Raw genomic sequence first — 22,664 nt, 5'->3', positions numbered from 1 at the left:
AAATTAAGAACCAAGCGGACTGTGGAGAGCTGCAGAAGGACCTCTGTGGGCTCCAGGAATGGTCGAAGGAATGGCTGCTGAGATTCAATGTCACGAAGTGTAAGAGGATGCATCTGGGGCGTACCAACGGTAAGGAGGCGTATCATATGTCCCAACGAGATGAAGAAACTGCACTAGTTGAGACTGTGTGTGAGAAGGACCTAGGTGTGTATGTTGACAATGAGCTGAAGTTCTCGGGCCATTGTGAGAAAAAGGTAAATCACGCAAATAAATTATTGGGTCTTATAAGAAGGTCGTTCAGATATCTAGACGGCCCGTCCCTCGTAACGATCTTCAGGAGTGAAGTGCTTCCCCATCTGGAGTACTGTCACCCCGTCTGGTCCCCGAGATATGCTAGGGACTGTCAGTTGGTTGAAAATGTTCAAAGGAGGGCCACCAAACTGGTGCCTGCACTTCGGCACCTCAGCTACCCTGAGAGATTGGAGCGCCTGAACTTGCCTAGCTTATACTACAGACGGGCAAGGGGGGACCTAGTTGAGGTTTATAAGCATCTCGAGGGGCACTACTCAGTTGAGTGTCCTTACTTGGAGCTGGCGGACGCTCGCCCCACAAGGGGTCACAGCTCAAGATTGAAGAAGCCACAAGTCCAGAAAACTGTGAGGGCAAACTTTTTCGGAGTGAGGGTTGTAAACTCTTGGAACAATCTACCAGAGAGTGTTGTGACGGCACCGAGTGTGAGCTCTTTCAAGATAAGACTTGACCAACACTGGAGCGGGTTCAGGTACATTCAGGAGCCGGTGCATGCCCAGTACTTACCAACAGTGCGTGACAGAGACGTGACCGATCGCCCGGGCGGCTAGCGAGCCGATCAATGTTGAAGAGGATAAAAGTAATACATTTGAACGGGTCGTGGTACAGAAGGAGGGACACGTCTATTTCCTGATCACTTGATGTCAGCCCGTCCATGCATCTAACACCCTAAAATTGTGGTCAGAAGTGGCAAATTACAGAGATGCAACAGGTGAAAACCCTTACCATGATCTGGCTGAAATTGCACTCGCTGCCTTATCTCTTCCGCATTCAAACGCAGATGTAGAGCGCACATTTAGTAATATGAACTTTGTGAAATCAAAATTGCGCAACAAAATGAAACTATCGACATTACAGGCAATTCTTACAATAAAGTATGGGTTAAAAAGACAGAACACCTGTTATGAACTTCCTAGTGATATTTTAAGAAAGATATAGGGACTGTGGAGGCATACAGTTACAAGAGAACCTGAACCAAGCACTTCACATGCTTCCAGCTCTACAGTTGTTCACACTACGGAGAGGACTGGGATGCATCAAATTACTGAAGGGGAGGAAGGAATAATAGCTAGCGACTTTCCATGGAAGATTTAGCGACATTAGCTACTTTTAGGTCCCAGCCTAGCGACATTGGCAACCCTGGAATTGTGTTGTTTATACTGGTCACAGCAACACACGTGGATGGTCTCCTGGAGCTGTGTTGCTGTTGTGTTGTGTCATGGAGAAACAACACTGGTCAACACCCATCTGGAATTTGGATAAGAATATCCAATATAACAATAAGGGTCGACGTCATTATGTATACCCAGACTGGGGTAATGTAGGGGCCGGGTTGGAGGTCGACCCCCAGCAACACACTCCCCTTCAAGGTACAGTATAGGGGTACCAACAACTTCAGGTCATTAACAAAAATCACGTATTTTACCTCTAGTTGGAAGCCTATAAGGTTAACAACTTCAGGTCATTAACAAAAATCACGTATTTTACCTCTAGTTGGGAGCCTATAAGGTTAACAACTTCAGGTCATTAACAAAAATCACGTATTTTACCTCTAGTTGGGAGCCTATAAGGTTAACAACTTCAGGTCATTAATAAAAATCACGTATTTTACCTCTAGTTGGGAGCCTATAAGGTTAACAACTTCAGGTCATTAACAAAAATCACGTATTTTACCTCTAGTTGGGAGCCTATAAGGTTAACAACTTCAGGTCATTAACAAAAATCACGTATTTTACCTCTAGTTGGGAGCCTATAAGGTTAACAACTTCAGGTCATTAATAAAAATCACGTATTTTACCTCTAGTTGGGAGCCTATAAGGTTAACAACTTCAGGTCATTAACAAAAATCACGTATTTTACCTCTAGTTGGGAGCCTATAAGGTTAACAACTTCAGGTCATTAATAAAAATCACGTATTTTACCTCTAGTTGGGAGCCTATAAGGTTAACAACTTCAGGTCATTAACAAAAATCACGTATTTTACCTCTAGTTGGGAGCCTATAAGGTTAACAACTTCAGGTCATTAACAAAAATCACGTATTTTACCTCTAGTTGGGAGCCTATAAGGTTAACAACTTCAGGTCATTAACAAAAATCACGTATTTTACCTCTAGTTGGGAGCCTATAAGGTTAACAACTTCAGGTCATTAATAAAAATCACGTATTTTACCTCTAGTTGGGAGCCTATAAGGTTAACAACTTCAGGTCATTAACAAAAATCACGTATTTTACCTCTAGTTGGGAGCCTATAAGGTTAACAACGTATTTTACCTCTAGTTGGAGCCTATAAGCAGGTCTAAAAATAAGGTTGGGAACAACTTCAGGTCATTAACAAAAATCACGTATTTTACCTCTAGTTGGGAGCCTATAAGGTTAACAACTTCAGGTCATTAACAAAAATCACGTATTTTACCTCTAGTTGGGAGCCTATAAGGTTAACAACTTCAGGTCATTAACAAAAATCACGTATTTTACCTTTAGTTGGGAGCCTATAAGGTTAACAACAATCAGGTAAAGAAGAATGTCCAAAATAAGGCCTTGTGGGACCCCTTTGATGACTTGTCTCACAGAACTTGTAACACCATTGATAACCTTCATATTCCGGTAAAATTTTAGTTTCAGTCATCCAGGGAATCTTATAAATTTAACGATTGGAATCAGTAGTTTAGACAATTCTATGACTTTAGGGTAAATTTGCACTTGTACACCACACTCTGTTAGAAAGTCAAAAATATATTTCTCTAGTGTACCTATTTGTGTGTGCTTAGGAAAAAAATAATGGCAAAATACACCAAAAAACACTAGAAAACCAAAAACCAAACCTAACTTAACTGACTCTCACCATGAATCACCTATTTCTTACCTTATTGGCCTGGTCCTTGTTCGTCGTTGGATTCTGAGATTCTTACACAACGTCACATATGTTGGTCTTTGCGATATTTACATTCAGTCTTGCTCTTTGGACTTTACTGAGGTTGGAAGAACACCATGCGATCGAAAAATGCTATAGTGTCTTCGTTTTTTTTCCCAAAAACTCGCAATCAGCTCCTTATAATTTAAGTGACATCCATCGCAGACTTCCATGGTAGGAACTGAATTTGAATTTCGAAACATGAGAGACCCAAAATAAAACTTGAATTTGATTGGGCCGAAAATACCGCGAATTAAACCCAAAATCATTTTAATTGGTTGCAAGAACAAAAACGCTTTTTATCGGCTGCGTGACATGTACGGGAACGCATGCACGTGATGATTTATGAAGGAGACACGCCGTGAGGGAGGTGAGGTACAGTAGGCGATAATGGCGCATGATTAATGGAAGAAAATAGAGAAAATTTTGGATATATATATATATATATATATATATATATATATATATATATATATATATATATATATATATATATATATATATATATATATATATATATATATATATATATATATATATATACAGTATCTTGATAAACTCACACGGGAAAAGGGAAACAACGGAGCCTCTGAAGATGTCTTGAATAAAGACGAAAGCTAAGGTTCGTTGTTTCTTTTCCATGTGATTTTATCAAGATTTATCTTATCCATGTTTTCATTGTGGACTTTAATATATATATATATATATATATATATATATATATATATATATATATATATATATATATATATATATATATATATATATATATATATATATATATATATATATATATATATATATATATATATATATATATATATATATATATATATATATATATATATATATATATATATATATATATATATATAGTTATAAATTCATTTAATCATGTCAATTGAACTCCAGAGGGTCCTGCGAAGTGAAACCGCTAAGTGAATAACAGAACATATGGGATTAATTAATAGAACTCCAGCCCTACCCCCAAACTCCACTTTTGACGACAAATAACTATGTTGTGTTGTAGTAAAAATTTATCTTAACTTTATGGTGGCATGAAAACAAGTAATATAGGAAGAGTTAGAAGAAAAGAAGGTTAACAGTAGGTGAAAGAATAGGTTAAAAACGAAAAGTTTTAAGGAACACTCACGGTAGTAGAAGAGATGGGTCGTATACGGGATGGAGGTTGTCTCGAGGCAGAGGCAGATTATTGCCTCTTTCAGGTGAATCACTATTACTAGGTGAATTGAATATTACTAGGTGAATCAATATTTGATTGTCACTTACAGTTGCTGCTACTTCCGATAAATCCCCAAAATCACCTCTACTATCATCATCACCGCCTGGCTGGCTGTGGTGGGTTGCGGGCGGAAGAACCCGGCGAGTGCTTGGCTGACGGGCTGGCTTCTAGATGTTTCTATGATACACCGCAGGATGTACGGCTCCAGCCTGCACCAGTCGGTTATGAAGACGCCATGCTTCATCGTCAGTGTCGCGGGAAACGGCGGATCAATTTTTTCTGTTAACCTATGACACACCTCTAATATCACTTCATGACTCTAAACCAGGTTCTTCGGAGAATGACGACCTTCTTTCCTCCTCCTCTTCACTGGCGGTTCTTCTTCCAACATCCTTCGCCGCCGGCAGTCACTTCCAGGATCTCTGAGCACCCTCCATGATGTCTTCGCTGGTGGTCTCGATAGTTTTCAGCTGTAACAGTTCATGCGAGCTTCTGGCAAGGTTCATCACATTGCAAGGTTCGAACCTGACCAGTCACAGGTTCACCTCCTCTCACCTGGTATGCTATGCAACATGTCCCCCACAGCGTGATTTAAATCGTGAGTAATAGACAGCAGGATCCATGCCCACTCAAGAAGTCTATAGCTTGTTTGACGTTAAACTTCTTCCAAAATTGTTTCTGATTTATAAGCCCTGAGACGTCAGCTCTTGTTCCTTGTTCTTTCGCTGCTTATTCTCGCTGTCGGTGTCACCCAGCTTACGAACTCATCCTTGGTGCTGGTGGTAGAGAGTCGTTTCAGAGCTTGAATTTTTGCCGAAAGTATGCGTTTCTTTAATCGCCAGTAGATTAACTCCCTGGTCCATAGTAGGCTGGATTAAGGACGTGGTGTTGGGAGGGAAGAAGACCACTTTTACGCTAAGACGATCCATTAGTAGGGCGAGTGTCCAGGGGCAAGGTTATGTCGGCGACAGCACAAAATGTTGAATGGAAATATTCTGTTGCTCGTAGAATTTCTGCAATGCCAGAACAAAAAAAGTTGTCAAACCAGAAGAGGGACAGAGAAGAGGACATCCACGCCAGCCGCAGGAAGAAGCCAGTGACATTGCTTGTTCCGCGTCTATATTCTTTAGGCGGCGGTTTATGGAAGCTTGTGAATCATCATAACTTTGTTTACAGGTACCGGAGGCATTGGTGGTAAACAGGACGGTGATGCTCTTCAGATCTTCCGCCTTTTACCTTGCTTCGCAGGACTGAATAAACGAAGGTCTTGAAGGTAATTTTTCCATGAAAAGACCAGATTCGTCTATGTTAAACACCTGTCGCCAGTGTACTGTCCTTCCTCCATAATCTCACGAAAACGGAGGAAAATTCTAGCCGCCGTGACGCAGTCAGCACTCTCGCTTCACCAACAATGCTGATGTTGGTGACCTTTGTTCTCCTTCAAACCTATGCAGCCACAACTATGGAAGTATTGAAGGGTTTAGTTTCTGCAATTCCCCAGTTTACTTGTCACTGCTGCGATAGCCTACGCAGTATGCGATTTCGCACTGAGCGCTGTCCACCGCTTTACGTTGGCGCCGCGCCTGACGACCAAAATAACCTACCAGCCACGCCAGCACCCTGTTCTGGCAATGTTTTATGCTGAAGCACCTCGCAGACTTTGTGAGCTTCTTATGTGCCTTTACTTCTCGCTGTATCCTTCTTTATTGTATTTAACGGTGAGATTCGACGCCATGCTGGCTGCTTAGACTCAACCTTTGCTGCTTTCAAATTCGAACAATCGGCACTTCAGCCCGAAAGTTTAACGAACGCCGTGGTCTTTGGTTTAGTGCCGCTGTCCATGTATGGTGTTGCCTTCTGGTGGTGAATCGCCAGTCATTTTTACTTGAACAATGGATGCGCGTTATCACGGCGTGGCTTGAGGGATGAAACTGCCGCCGCCAGCTGCCGCTTCTCCCCGGTAGGCCACGTCATAATACTTTAAGCCAATTACAGCCAGGCAGCAGAGGGGTAGGGCTGCAGGCCAATCGACAGTCCGAGACGCTGGTATGACGCCAGTGATAACGCGAATAAAGACATACACTGCGCAATTCCACCGCGCGCCATTGCCCAAGGAGGGAGGAGGAGGAGAGGCAGGCAGCAGGTGAGGGCGGGGCGGCGGTGGGCGCGTGGTCAAATTCAAAAATAGTATCCGAAAGCCGGATATCACCGCGCTGCTGTGAAAACCGCGTTAAGTAGAAAGTTCAGCTTTGGCAAGGCACTGGCGATATGCAAACGTTATGGCGAAAGCGCCAAGTATGGGTGTAATATTGTATATATATATTATATATATATATATATATATATATATATATATATATATATATATATATATATATATATATATATATATATATATATATATATATATATATATATATATATATATATATATATATATATATATATATATATATATGTAACCGGTCGGAATTTACTAGACTTTATTTTCCCACTTGACTTGGGGTTCATTAAAGATTATTAGATGGTAATGGCAGTGGAAGTGCCCCTTTGAGAAAAATCCTGAACCAGCACATGTACACTTAAATCTACTAAACAAAATGAATTGTCCGTGACCCGTGGAAGGATAGCGTCTGTGACTGGGATGAATGAGACACACTGTAAAATTTAGACACTTATATTCCCTCCAACACTACAAACACAAACAAATAATGGTACACCAATATGCACACCTCTTAACTTGAACTTAAAACACTACTCTGGGGAATAAAAGTTATACATGATATAGAAATTATTAGAAACTCAGGCAACAATAAATTTGAAGTATTAAGAAATGTTGCTTGCACACATGAAACAGGCCTTAAGGGCTTTCAACAAAATAATATCCAGCACTGAGAAAATGGTATTCAAAAATAAGAAATTAATAACTCCACAATGAATAGGCCTTAAGGGCACTCAATATAATATCAGTCACTGAGGAAATGGTATTAAAAAATAAGAAATTAATAACTCTACAATGAATAGGCCTTAAGGGCACTCAATATAATATCAGTCACTGAGGAAATGGTATTAAAAAATAAGAAATTAAATACTCTACAATGAATAGGCCTTAAGGGCTTTCAACAAAATAATATCAGTCACTGAGGAAATGGTAATAAAAAATAAGAAATTAAATACTCTACAATGAATAGGCCTTAAGGGCTTTCAACAAAATAATATCAGTCACTGAGGAAATGGTAATAAAAAATAAGAAATTAACAACTCTACAATGAATAGGCCTTAAGGGCACTCAACAAAATTATATCACCCCAACAGATGCACACTTCCTAACCTAACTTAAACACTACTCTGGGAAACAAAGGTTATACCTGAGATCGGAATTATGAAGAAAAATTAGATGCATTAAAAGAATCAAATCACAGTATCACTCTGGTTCCACTTAGTGACACAAACATTCAAAAAACAATACTATCAAAATTGTTTAAGAAATATTAAACTACACACGTCACGATAATATCAGTAACTGAGAAATGGTATCAACTACACCCAAATATATTGTCACTATTATTGGTTTGTTACTGGGTCCACCAATACCCGTGAACCATGCTCCACCCAACTCAACATACACCCGTAATAAGGGAGATAAAATGTTCCTCTAGGTATCCCCTAGACTCATGGTCTCAGTGTGCGACCCTGTATCACTCAGCTGGCCTCACTTTACCCCCAGTACATCCATAAAGCGGAAGGGAGTGAGCCAATCAGACCTTGTACAGTTGAGAGAAGCTTTAGCTTCCCGTTAGCAAGAGGGTTTCACTAAGCTGCTCGAGACATGTGGGGTTGTGAGCCGAGGTAGAGGAGAGCTGATGACCCCAACGATCGTCCCGTCGTCAGCTGGGCACCCAGACGGCTAGATTCCCTCAAGAGATCCTTTGATACCCCGCTAAACAGTGACAGGCCTACACTGATCGGTCCAATGGCGACAATCGCCACCCTCAATCATCAACGGCAGTCTCAAACGGCAGTCAATCTCACGCAGTCAAACTCCGGTCAACTCCGGTCAAGTCAAGTGGGTTCTGGCGGAAACCCTGAAATGAACTCACTGTTAGCTCTAGTTTACTTTACCACTGCCCTATCTAACCCTGTCTGAGATCGAATGAGACTTACTTGTTATACTGCAATAGTGCAACACAGGTGACTAGGCCACGTGACTATTTCTGTGACGGACGCGCAGGGACGTCTTGTTTGTCTAATGCTTCCCCGTGACTGAGAGAGAGCCCGCCTCGTGTCCTCTCAAGGCGTTAGCTTAGGCCTATGTGACATATTTTCCGCCTAACTAATAACTCCTTGGGACACCCATAACATTATTCAGACTGATAAACGATCTATAATAATTTCAAATTCAATAATAGTCCCTTAACTTCATGAATCGCATCATTATTAATTCGGCAAATTACATTTAATATCATATAGGCCTAGTTCCACAACCTCCCACTATGTGCGGGGAGCGCTCTCTTCCCTCAGACGACCTTGAACGCTCAGTATCGCCTAATGGCGGGGCATTTGAAATTTCTGAATATTACAATCGACCCCCCTAAAAAAAGACAGCACTGTCCTCATGTGCTGAGAAAACATGCATACGACCCCCCTAAAAAATTGTTCTAAGAAACTGCATCTTACCCCTTTAACGTGCTAAACGCAGCATTCCCGTCTTCTCTTCTCTCTCCCGCTAACATATATATATATATATATATATATATATATATATATATATATATATATATATATATATATATATATATATATATATATATATATATATATATATATATATCATGTAGATCCACAATGAAAACGTGGATAAGATCAATCTTGATAAAATCACACGGGGAAGCCATTTAGAATGGATAGAGTACAGTTTTAAGAGCAAAAACACTAAAACACGCACGAACGCTGTGGAAGCCTAACAAAGACCGGCGACACTTGGGGACGCTCCGCAAGTGAGAGCATAGCGCACCAAGATGGGAGAGGGTGGCGACATTATACTGAATTGGCGGGACATCCAAATCATGGGTATCTAAAGAATAGCAATGTTATAACGAAACAACATTATCGGGGTCAACGTTAAACGAGGACTTACTATGCAGTACTGTACCTCCAGGTATGCTTGTATGATATATGTTTAGGTTAATTGAGTGAGTAATGTTGTTATATGTTGAAGTATGAAAAGTAAAACTTTTTATTTTTCCAGAGCAACTTTTGGAACACGACCCTGAGTCCACAAGGCAGCTCACTAAATATAGATACAGGACACAGAAGGACATTGAGAGAAAGTTCCCCTTGAAGAGGACCTTAGAGTTTGCCTATCCCCTTCTCTCACCAAAGAAAATAGTCTCTCCTAGTAAAGTGATTAATAGTAAACATTCCGTAATCGGAAACTGCTTGGATATGATGGAGTTGAACGGCATAATTTATTTGATACATCCGGTGTGGAAAAATGACCAGCAACAAGTTGTGGCCTCCAGACTCAGTCAAGGTGGCATCTTTTGTGAACCAAGTGAATCTTTGGAAAAAAAAAATTTTTTTAAGTTGAAAAAATTTGCTCATGTGTCTCAAGATGAAACTATTTCTCAAATTGTGTCAAAAGAAGTGAACAATAATGGCTATATAGTAATTCAGTCTCAAAGAAATGCAGAGCTTGTTTCTCTCGGTGAAAGACAAGAGTTTACAAGTTCTAAATGTGATATAATAAATAATTCCTTGATAAGTGATGTAGATTTGAATGACACTCTTCCAGGTGTTTGGTCATTGGCTTCTTCAAATGGGGAGATTTATCTGCATGACGCTAATGTTGAACGCTGTACATGGAGCATCAACTTAAAAAACAAATGGAATGAATCTGATTTGTCCAACTATCAATGTAATTTTGGTAGGCATCCAATGTCTCTTATGGTAGGTAATGAGTCTGCTATTTGGGTGTGTGATACACGCATCCATGTTGATGCCATTCATAAGAAGCAACACGGAGTTAATGATAATACTTTACGTACATTGTTAGAAGTTAGGGAGATGAAAAAGTATTTTGCAGATTTTGAAAAAATAAGTTCTTTCTCAAAACTGGGTGACATGCCGTATGTTTATGTAGTGGCTGGAAGTTCTGTGTTTGTGATGGATGAACGGAATTGTAAAATGCCCATCATGAATTGGAGACACATGCTATATGAAATGCCATCCTATACAAGCAGACTTAAATTTGGTGATCTGGATTTCCTTATGTTGGCAAACAAACAAGAGAAGAAAGTAAGTGTAATTACTAGTGAATGGATCACAGACAACTACAACACTTGGTGCCGAGGTGTAAGTTTACCCAAGCATTTCTCAATTGCCTGTGACACACTAAACTTTGCCCACAAACAAAATCTGTGGTTTGGAAACCAAGTGCAGGAACGGTTTGACAGCAGCTGGGCAGGTGTGACTTCATGTGTCAACCCAAATGACAAAGCTGGCATGTTGTTTTTCTCATTGTATGGAAATGGTGACATTTTTTCACAAGAATTTAGAGTTGATCAAAATGATACAGGTTTGCCACACAGTGAACCTGAAGACATCACTCAATATGGTAAGGATATATTAAGTAGATGGGAGGAGAAGACTGTTGAAGTAAGTGTAAATAAGTTACCAAACAAAAGTTTCTCCTACTACAGTGCACTACCATTTTATCAGAGAGTAACCAATAAAACCATTTCCAAGGAATTGGATGAACTGTGTGGCAGTGGACCAGACTTTGATGACATACTTGAAGGACTGCCAGATATTGAATTTGGTGACTCTGTTGATGGCAAGTCAGGCAGTAATAAGATGGAAAAAGTCAGTGATATTTGGAACGTGAACGAGTATGTTTGGAATCTGATATATTCAAGGAAAAGAAAAAATGTTGGCAAAGGGCTTAAAAATGATTTTCAGCATAAATTGTGGCTAAAAAAAATGGTGGGTGACTACATCTCAGATGACAAGATCAGAAATATGAAAGTTTTACCTGATTCTGGTTAGGGGATGAGGGAACAAATAGCAACAGCAAGGGAAAACGCAGTTCCTTACACAAGACTGGGTACTCTTACTACACTTCGCCCTTCGATATCACACAGTTACCAAATTTGCCGTCTAAACTACAGCTGGAGGAAGAAGCTAATGCCTCGGATGTTCCTGACCTGGAATTTGACGATGATGTTTTAAATAGTTCTCGGACGTCAAAAGAGGCTTTCAGATTTTCTCAGTCTCTTCCGTTACCTTCTAGGGGATCAAAGACGCCCAAGAGAAAAGCCAAGAAACAATGGGTTGATGGATTTTAAAGTATAACATGAGTAATTTTATATAATGACCATTTTACCTATACGTAGTACTATAATGTTACTGTGACTATAATAGATACAACTATTTTTATTTCTGGTCATATATAGTCTCGAGCAGAAAGTTGATCATGCTGTCCACACATCAAAGAGTTCAACAACCTAGAATACTCATGTACAGTATCTTTCTGGCTTCCTTGTGAAACTGTACAGTATTTTAAAATTTTTAATGAAAACTGAAATATATATTTTTTAGTTTTGATTAAAGTGTAATAGGGAAGATGATTATGTCCATTGTAGGGTTTTATTAAAAAAAAAAAATATGCAGTATATTCTCAATAACACTGTTGAGGGGGCCATTACTCATTAATTGTCAAGTTTGATTTGTTTATATGTAGTACTGTATCTTTTCAGCTCACTTTAGTAGGGTTTACCAGTTGTGTTCTGTATATATATATACAGGTTGACAATCCTTTATCCGAAATCCTTGGGGCCAGAGGCATTTCGGTTTTCAGAATGGTTAGGGTTTTTTTTTTTTATGTGTATTAGCCCACCCGGGCATAGATCACTGACCCACATTGGGGCTTGGGGGGGTCGAAAATATAATAACAACTATAATAATAATAATTCATAGGTCTAGGTCGTGTTTCTCACTTTTGATCTTTTTTTCATTTTTGTATTTCTTTACTGTATTATTTTATTATTACAGTATTATTGTTATTATTATTATTATTATTATTATTATTATTAATTTTATTATTATATTTTATTATTATTATTATTATTATTATTGTAATCATTATTATCTTATTTTGGTGTATTTTTATTAAAAGTTTTATTTACTATGAATAATTATTATTATTATAATTATTATTACTATTACTATTACTTTTTTGCCCCCCAGGCCCCGATGTGGTCAGTGATCTGTGCCCGGGTGGGCTAATAATCCCTGTTAAAAAAAAAAAAAAAAAAACTCGGTTTTAGAGCTTTTCGGTTTTCGGAATTTCGGATAAAGGGTTGTCAACCTGTATGTGTATATATATATATATATATATATATATATATATATATATATATATATATATATATATATATATATATATATATATATATATATATATATATATATATATATATATATATATATATATATATATATATATATATATATATATATATATATATATATACTATATATATATATATATATATGTATATATATATATATACACAGTATATGAAGTTACTGATGGTAGTACTGTAATACAATACCAGATTTTTACACAAAATCTTGAAGTGGATGAGTTTTTGTGTCTTATATTACTGATTATTGATTGTCTTTAACTCTCTCGTGGTCTTTAGATGCAAGCTGTGTTGCTGAGCACGGGAGTGCTGGTGCAACCCCATCTCCTTCAGCCATAACTCACACTAAGAGCACCCCTCCCATAAGCAGAAATGCAGGAGCAGTGGACTGACCCTATCAACCACCTAAGTTCCTCCCATTAGCCTCATGGACTGGTAGCTGCATCTCTAAGGGTGCAATTTGGGTCTAGATCACCCTACTCGATGTTTATTAAAATGGAAAATCCATTCCTGTTACCGACACAACCTGCGTCTAAAGACTGCGAGGAGGTGAGATTTCCGACCATGGCCAGGGATGCCAGAGTGTTGATGATGATCCATCAGAAATAAACACCATGGTCAGGATCATCATTGTGAAGGTCTATATCATCTGAGGCACTCTGGGCGGAAAAAATACAAGTGACAAAATTAAAATAATGGCAGAAAGTGCAATTAAAGTTTAGAAGGAAGTTTGATGGGAATAATGGTGCAATAAATACATCTTGGGCCAGTCTTGCCCTCGTCTGGAGCTCCTCATATACACTACAGTATAGGTCAGCCCTACACTGAACTAATATGTTATGTAAACCTGTACTTCCAGCATAGCTACATAGGACCATTCATTTTACCCTATAGTTATCACACTTACTTCTTGTACACAAATTGTTTTTACAACTGTAGATCATCTCTTACTCATGAGCTTTATCTCTGGCCTGGACCAAGGTGGATGATAAGGCTTGGTGGATTTATCTTGGGACACTCACAATTCACCCAGCTGTAAATGGGTACTGTACTGTACTACGGTATATATTATGGGGAAGTGAAAGAGGTCACACTTCTGACCATTGCTGCCTTCTTGTCCCTAATGAGCCATCATGACTGTGGGGCCCACTTTCACTATAAAGGCTGGGATATGATTTATTCCTTTTTAACACACCATGTTATGTGGATCTTTACTTGAGCTGGATGATGTCTTCATGTAAACAACCTAAAAAAAATTACAATAAGGAGGGAAAACATATATTGACTTAATCTTATCATTTGTTGGAAAGTGTCATATTTGATTGACCAATGGTGTAGTGAAATGTTTGTATAGGGTATTTGTTCAATAATTAGCAACTTAATCATTGCTGGTATCCATGAGGAAGAGTGAAATTTATTGTTTGGCATTAAATGAAACTTCATTGGTGTACAGTATTTATATCCTCAACCATATCCTCAGCTGATACAACAAGTTCTGATACAACAAGTTTTGCTTCATGAAAACATCAAATTATACCGAATTAACTTTTTGGTGGTTTAACTGCTGGAAAAATCTCTATCTCTCTTTTTTAAACATTGCTATTTTAATATTATAAATCAAAAGTTTCATTAATCTTTTTAAGTACAGGTACTAGATCAAACGAAAGTTGAATACAGTACTGTACTTGTACTCTACTCAACCTGACTAAATATCCTTCCTTCTAGAGACATAGTCCTGCCACTTGACATTATTAGGAACCTACCAGAGATACTGTATCATCACAAGCTGTGACCTTAACATTTGAGCCCTGAAAGTTCTAAAACATTACAGCTACAGAAGTTGTCATGGTGAAATATTATGTAATTAGCATAATACCTGATGCACAATATCCTATAAGAAAAGTCTGACAAAAATATGTACACCATAAAGAGGTCGAAGCAGCACATTACACTACACATGGAAATATGAAATATATCTTGGAAATATCATACTGTACAGTGCATGGAAGAATGTCATTATGACCTCTATTTTTTAAATAACTGCAAGTAGCCACTGTCAATTAGTGACAGGTCCCACAAGGTTCTGTTTTGGGATTATAAATGTGATTTACTTAAATTAATAACTTGCAATTCTCTTCCATTTCACAACATCGATTCTGTAGCCATCCCTTTGGCTGCTCTTGAAGCTGATACAGATCTTTCTGTAATGTGTCACAGTCTGTTGGTAAACTTTTCTGAATAGCTTAGTATTGTTTGTTAACATTAATATGGAAGTTTGAATAGCAACGAGCTTACAATTTATGAAACAAATGAATTGCATTAATCAAAGCACACTGCCCTTTGGTACACCATTTGTCATGGGTACAAATGACAATTTGTGCCATTAATCACCACATACTTTGCAATCATAAGAATGTCTCCATTTCATGTTAGGATAGTCATCCATATCCCTCTAATGTGATTTTCATAATTTTATAAGGTACACTCAGATTCCTTGGCAGAGTCAAGGTATATTACCAACATTTACTGCCAAATGAACACGAAGTGTAACAAAAATTTTATGTCCCTAATTTTAATGTAACATATTTTATGTAACAACTTACTCTTTCATTGTCTTATCAATTCTTTATATTTACTCTAACTCTATTTTTTTACTTATTCTTGCTATTCTTTCTCGGTACACTCATGAGAGGTGGAGAGGGTGTGGGGTTATGCGATATTGGTTTACACTCAGGATGGGTTAGAGAAAGGAAACTCACAATGTGCTCTCTGTATACATATTGTATTGGATGTACACTGCAGCTTGGTGCTGGGGGGTGGCAGCGTGAGTCCAAGCGTGATGTAGAGAGAGCTGGTTGGTGAGGGTGCTCAGAGGAGGACAGGCGGCATAGTCGCCGGCGGGAGCGAGGGCCACCAGGCAGGAGCGGAGGAGGAGGAGGAGGTGTTGCTTGCTGGTGGCTGTAGGTAGAAAGAGGTAGGTCACGGCCACGTGAGGTCTTATATAGCGGGGGTAAGCGTGGGTTGATAGTTGACCTACGGCGCTGGTTGCCGACCTCGACCACGAGGCGCAGGATGGGGAATTCGAAGAGGGTCGGCTACTCAGCGACAAACGGCGTTTGTAGGGGAGGAATCCACTACAAGGGTGAGGGAGGTAATTGTTTATGGTTGAGGTCGGCTGGTGATATAGGCTTACAGTTGGTCCTCCCACACACACCAGCCAGGGGAGACTTCACAGAGGAGAAATATAGGATAGTTAATAGCTATATAGGACTCACCGTATATCATCTTACACTTCATGACATTGAATCTCAGCTGCCATTTCTTCGACTATTCTTAGAGCTCACAGAGATCCTTCTGCAGCTCTTCACAGTCAGGTCAGGATATTAATGTAGTCAAGAAAATAATAAAACAACTTAACGGATATTGTAAATTAAATAACGCCCCTATTTTGATCAAATTACATTGTTGTTAGTTCTATTTGTCGTTTGACACAACTCCCTGCCTCAGGATTGGTTGGCGAGGGTTGCCTGCCATCCCTCCCAGGACGGCCGGGGGAGAACACTGGAAATTTTCTTATTTCTTTTCCAAACTCATACGAGGAACCTGAACACACGAACACACACACACACCGTGCCAATAAACAACGCTCAACCAATGAAATGAGAGCACACGTGAGGACAAAACACATGTTTACTAAGGTGTTTTTATGTTGTGTCACGTGTGTGTGGGGGGGAGGGGTCCTGGCCACTAGTCGTCTTGCCAAAGCTCTTCTCATTATAGAATGACATTGTTATATCGCAAGTAAACTCTCAATATATTGTTTCAAATATATTTAAACTTATTCTCTACCTATTTATATATTATATACTCATGGCAGCATCAGTTGGTTTGTTAGACAATTAGAATTCGTAAATGTAGAAAACAGTGAAGCAAGTACCTCACTTATCAGGTTAATTATAGGAAAAAACTGGGACATTGATAGTTTGTTTGTGGTGGTATTCTTAGCTCGCGCCTCGGCTCCTCTGTTAACCCCAGTAGCCAGGACGGTGCCTACGACCACTTAACCTAACCCAACCTAACCTTATTTAACTTAATGTAACCAAACAACTCAACCAAATGTAATGTACTTTATGTGTATACCTAGAGAGTGCAGGTATAGGTATACAAACAATGGTAAACAGTAAACCAATTCGTCCATATATAGTCTAACAAACCCACCAGATGTTTATTACCAGGATACCCTATATGTCTCTTGCTCAAACATGTCCTCCTTTCATGACTTGACTAATAATGTTTTCCCGTGAGTGAGTGTTGTTGCTTGTCCCAAATGTCCCTCCCAACACACAGTCTTGTATACAGTTATCTGAAATTTAGTGGTGTTGGGTAGGCTATGGAAGGCTATGTACCCAATGCTCGTAAATTTTACCTCATTATCTTTACATACAAACAACTACAATGTCCTTAAATGAGCACAAAGGTATGATGTCCCAGGTGAGTTTATCTGTCAACAAAAACCCACTAGGTTAGAGCTGCCAGCCTCGCCCCTGCCAACCTTCCCTCCATTAAACATTACGTCAAAATGTTGATGTTTTTAGGTCCTTTATCTGCTCCAACAACTATTAAAACTCAAGGTTGGTATATTCTTGTTGTTTAAGTCTGTATCGTCGTCCCCATCAACATTTATTAATATTTTACATTATTAAGGTTAACTTTGAGTAAAACAATTAAAGTGAACACTGGATAGATATTTTTTTAACATTAAAATAATTAAACTTTTTTTTTACTGTATGCAAGTCCTAGTTTTCAAGACCTTAACCACTCTTTTTGTCATATCTTATGCACAATACTTCATTTACTTGTTAATCACAAATTAAATTCTTAGTAGTACAGTATTCTTAAAATTCCAATAGTCCGCCAGTTTATTGATAAATTTACAACAAACTTGCCAGTAAAAGAACATATTCATAATCGCTTTAGGGGTCCAATTTTGATAACGATGAAATAAATGGGACGGTAATGAACGACAATGAATGCATATAATTACCTTCATCTAGTAAACTGCGAGCCTAAACCATTAATAAAGACTGTCCAAAAAAACCTAACCTACACTAACTTATTCCGATTTAACTAAAATGTTACAAGATCAATGAACTAGTTAGATTTGGTTTGTTTGTATCGTTAGTCGTCATAAGTAGGTTAGGTTCGCAGTCTCCCATGTTTACAGGATGGAGGTACAGGCTGCTGAGGGTTGGTCCCTCTCCAAACTTTTCACGGAATGTTCATTTCCGTCCCATTCTCCCACGGTAAGCATGTTAATGTATTACCATTACAGATGCCATGTCTGGAAAAGGTTCCCAAGCTTGCATATACACTAGCCTCCAGGTCCTAATTGACCACTGATAATAATATATCTATGGGCTGAATTTGTTCCAGCATTATCTATTATTCTAAATTATTATCAAAACTTCGTACTTGCATTTTCTTTGTCGTATGAGGACAAATCCAATTATTTACAGTCTCATTATATTATTATTATTACATAAGGTATGAAGTGCATGTACGGTTTATGGAGGCAGACCAGCAGCCAGTGAGCGTGCGAGGCTGACACATACTTGAGGTGCGATAAAAAGTACGCGACCCATTTGTAAGATCAGCTGTGAGCCATTTACAGAGCGTTACGTTGGCTGTTTACCATCTCAGGGTCACGGGGTTCCCATACCCTCCGGGTGACAGCTTGACTTTATGTGTAATGATTAAACCTGGCGAAACTGGTAGTGAACAGGGTTGGATTCTCTCTAATGTTTGTACAATATATTTCTGGTAAATGAACTATGTCACAATCCACCTGACGTTATAATATCGGCTTCAACATGTACCGGGTAACGGCCGTAAGCGCGTACATGTACATGTACTATACACATGAGCGGTAAAAGTTATGAGATATTCAACTCTCCTCTACCGTTAGACTTCAATCATTAGAATGACATACGAACATAATTCAAAGTTTCTAAGCTCTACAGTCTCCCTGAGGAAGAACAGCTGTTGCCAGATGGACACACGCGGTAGGAACTTATACTCTACGTTCAATATGAACACAGGAGCTGTTCCTCTCCATATGCTGCCGATACACATACAGTTGGTGACCTTGACTAATGACTTGTTGATCCTGGTGAACACAGCAGCTCTCGGGGTTGTCATTGTGTACACACACACATACGCGCACACACGTTATTTTTACCGCTTTGAAAGGGAAAGGAAGTCGGTAACTTGCTTAATTCCCCCATTTATCCTGAGAGGCGTGTCCTTATTTGTCCACTGTTAATACAGGAGGAAACCAGAGTAACAGGGAAAAACTTGCCACGGGAACTGAACCTGGGACGCATTGGTGAGAGGCAAGTGTGCTATTGTTCTGCCAAGACCCCAGGTGGCATAATGACAAGGAAGGACATACTGCGGACATACCGGTACTTATGTAACTGACAAGGGTTTATAATATACAGTATATATATAGATACGGCCCTTCACCTTGTACCGCGACCTGCTGGCGAGAATTTCAGGAATGTGAGGCGGGCGGTGTGAGGGTTGACAGGTGTGGATCAACAGTGGTGGACGGGCACGCAGTTGACACTAGGCTGTTTTTGTGACTGTGTGTGTGTGTGTGTGTGTTCTGTGTGTGCTTACAAAACTATTAGGTCAACTTAGAACGGCTGAACTTATGTACATAACTCCTCATGTTTGCTGGCTACCTACTGTTCTTTTGGTCCAAAGACATTAATGTTTACTCCATACACACATAATGGCCGCCCCATGGGCCACCTAGGCGTGAATTAGTTTAAGGTGTAGAAGCTGTCGCCAGCTCAACAATCACACCCCGAGTTAACGAGCTGCATGACCCAGTGAAAGGGAATAGTCCGAGAAGACCGGACGCCAACTGCACTGGCTAACCATTACCCCGGAACACGATCCGCAAATCGATTAACATCCAGGTTCCCAATCACTGCTGGGTAGACAGAGGCAAATGGCGTAAAGAAACTTGCCCATAGTTTCACCCTGCCCGGGGATCGAACACGGGTCCACTCGCTTACGAGGCGAGCATGCTAACCACTACACATACATACATATATATATACATACAGGTCCCAATCACAGTGTGGAGCCAAGAGTGACCCTCTGATATATGACCTATTAACTCTAAATATCGTCCTTAATGCCTGGGTGGTGGTGACACACGATGCCAGCGGTAATTTGGTTGCTCCTAAACACAACATGAATGTTTGTCCTGTCTTGTGTATGAAGATGGCGAGTGTTAGTTTGTCTGGCACAACTCCATTGTTGACACGAAGAAATTTAACTGACTCAGAATTACACACCATGTAGCAGAAACAAGAGTGTCAGAGAGTTGTCTTTAATTTCACTAAGTCTCATTTGAAAAACATCCCTCAAGCAGGTAAAATTATTATTAGCCAGGTCATGAAATAAGGGAATTGAACAGATTAATCACAGCCAAAACAAATGTTTCATCCATCCATTGGCAGTTAAAAAGATTAATTTCGTTTCACACCTGTAAGAAATATGTCACGTCACTATTTCATGTGTAAAATTATACTTCACGATCTCGTAATTTGTTATCGTTGTTGGACTAGTTAGTGTATTTCTAACTACTGTAGACTACGCGCTTAAAGATCTTCCTTGTTGACGCGGAGTAATACTACTTTGCTGTCACTCGGAATCAAGTATGACGATCATCCAGCTATAATACAATGATATGAGTTATTAAGGATGTCACTTTCGTTGGCGAGCTCTGAGGTGACCAAAGAGGCCGATACGGGACCAGTAGGGTCGATCACAGATGTTGCACATGTGGGGGGCTACATCTAGTGCGGGAGGGGCGGCGGTAGCGTCTTTCCGGCGTTGGTGCTTGTCTGCCTCGGTATGCAGTCGGGCTAACTCGAAAGTATTGACACCTTCTTGTGTGGTGCTCCTCCAAGCATTACGGTGTGAAGTAATCGTCTCCCAGGTGAGGGGGTCCATTTGGCACTTTTTCAGGTTTATCTTACGACTATCCTTATACATTTTCAGTTGCCCGCCAGTGTTACGTTTACTATTCGTTAGGTGACTGTAAAGTAGCTGCTTTGGCAGTCTACTGTCGTCAACATGGACTTGGGGCACGTGTGACTGTATCCGTGTGATAGTGGCTCACTTTTTAACAATATTTGACATTTGATTTTAAAATCTGCAAAAAAAAAAAAAATACAACTTGGCCCGCGAGTCACAACGCAACGCTTCGCCTGGCGTCAGCTTTGGTCGATGATGACCCACACACATCTGTAACATGTTGATATCCTGATATATTTACTACGTTCTACTCTCCTCTATTATTGTTTTTATTATTATTTATTTACATCTCTGTTTACATTTAGATGACAGTATACTCAGCTGGGAGGGAGGGAGCATGTCCATAAGGTGATGAGATATAATTGTGTTATGATGACTCGGTAATAAAGTGTTGATACCCTGATATATTTATTATTTTCTACTCCCCAATACTCTTGTTACGATTATTATTTTTTGCCTTTCTGCAGTTCACCTTTATGATAAAACTAAATATTTCTTACAGCATTACCACCGTAGGATTCGCTAGGGGCCCCGGGCGGTTGGTCTTCGTCAGGATGTCGTCGCCTTTACCGATCTGTGGTAATGTACAGGTTTTTATTGATCTTGTCTTAATAATTCCAGGTCCCCAAAACAGTATAGCGCCAATTTTGAACTTGTTATATAACCACTTGACTCTTTTATCACAAGAATAGTGGGTGAATAAACATATTTTGTTATTTTTGTTATTCCTGATGTTTTATTTAAGTGGTACAGCTTTTATGGGAGTATATTCATGATTAAATCTGTAAGTTAGTACCAGGGTGTGAGGAAGTGTGCTTGGAATATTCTGTTTTTTCTTCATATTCTTGTTCTAGTAACTTTTGTGTCTTTTTCTACACTTGTTTCGCATCATCTTTCTCCACCATTTCCCTCCTTTATCGGGGATTCTGTTACCCTTGATCCACCTCAAGTGAAAGTATAGTCAGGGAAAAGACAGGAGACAGGAGACAGGAGACAGGAGGACAAACAGGCAGTTGGTAACAGGACAGGCGAACACAACAGAGGAGGTCACGTACCAGCTATTTTTAACAGGTCGTTCAACCAGCAGTATAGAGCAGCAGCCGCCTCCCTCCCCCACCTGCACCTCCCTCCCCCACCTGCCTCCCTCCCACCACACAACCTTCCCCCCCCCCTCTTCCCTTTCGCACATAAAACTATTTCAACCTGATAAATATAATGTCGTAGATTATTAAAACAAAATACGTAAACTTTTTCAATCTGCGAAGGTATGTTTGTCCGGGTCACATGAAGATTGCCTCCCTAGTGTATTTTACCCGTGGGCTTGGCACCTTCAAACTATGGGGTGGGGTTAGGTTAGGTTAGGTTAGGTTAGGTAAGCGTATGTTGTTTTTAATCATCTGGTGAAATAAGCTGGGGTTTCTCATCTTCACATGATCCGTGTATTCTCCTAACATATTTGATACCGTAGTAAGAACTAATACACACACACACACACACACACACACACACACACACACACACCCACACCCACACACACACACACACACACACACACACAGACACACCCACCGCTTCAGCATTTTGATAAAAGTTGGTGTAGTAAGTAAAAACGCTTCTAAACCTTAACACCGAACAATAACAGGAAATGCCGCTATAGTAA

At 39.6% G+C, this 22,664-nt stretch overlaps 1 protein-coding gene across 1 annotated transcript; it reads left to right on the top strand.

Annotated features, from left to right (window-relative positions):
• The first annotated feature begins 1,374 nt into the window (after nucleotides 1-1,374).
• On the top strand, nucleotides 1,375-11,510 carry LOC121854470. The gene is made up of 2 exons (XM_042349146.1): nucleotides 1,375-1,679; nucleotides 9,712-11,510. Exons 1-2 carry the CDS (start codon nucleotides 1,529-1,531, stop codon nucleotides 11,508-11,510), a joined length of 1,950 nt encoding a protein of 649 aa, XP_042205080.1. The 5' UTR covers nucleotides 1,375-1,528.
• The last annotated feature ends 11,154 nt before the right edge of the window (nucleotides 11,511-22,664 follow it).

This window comes from Homarus americanus, unplaced genomic scaffold (genome assembly GCF_018991925.1).
Source record: "Homarus americanus isolate GMGI-L3 unplaced genomic scaffold, GMGI_Hamer_2.0 scaffold53225, whole genome shotgun sequence".
NCBI classification, from domain to species: Eukaryota; Metazoa; Arthropoda; class Malacostraca; order Decapoda; family Nephropidae; genus Homarus; species Homarus americanus.
The sequence above is the reverse complement of the archived record's forward strand: the minus strand, read 5'-3'. Positions and strand labels throughout refer to the sequence as shown.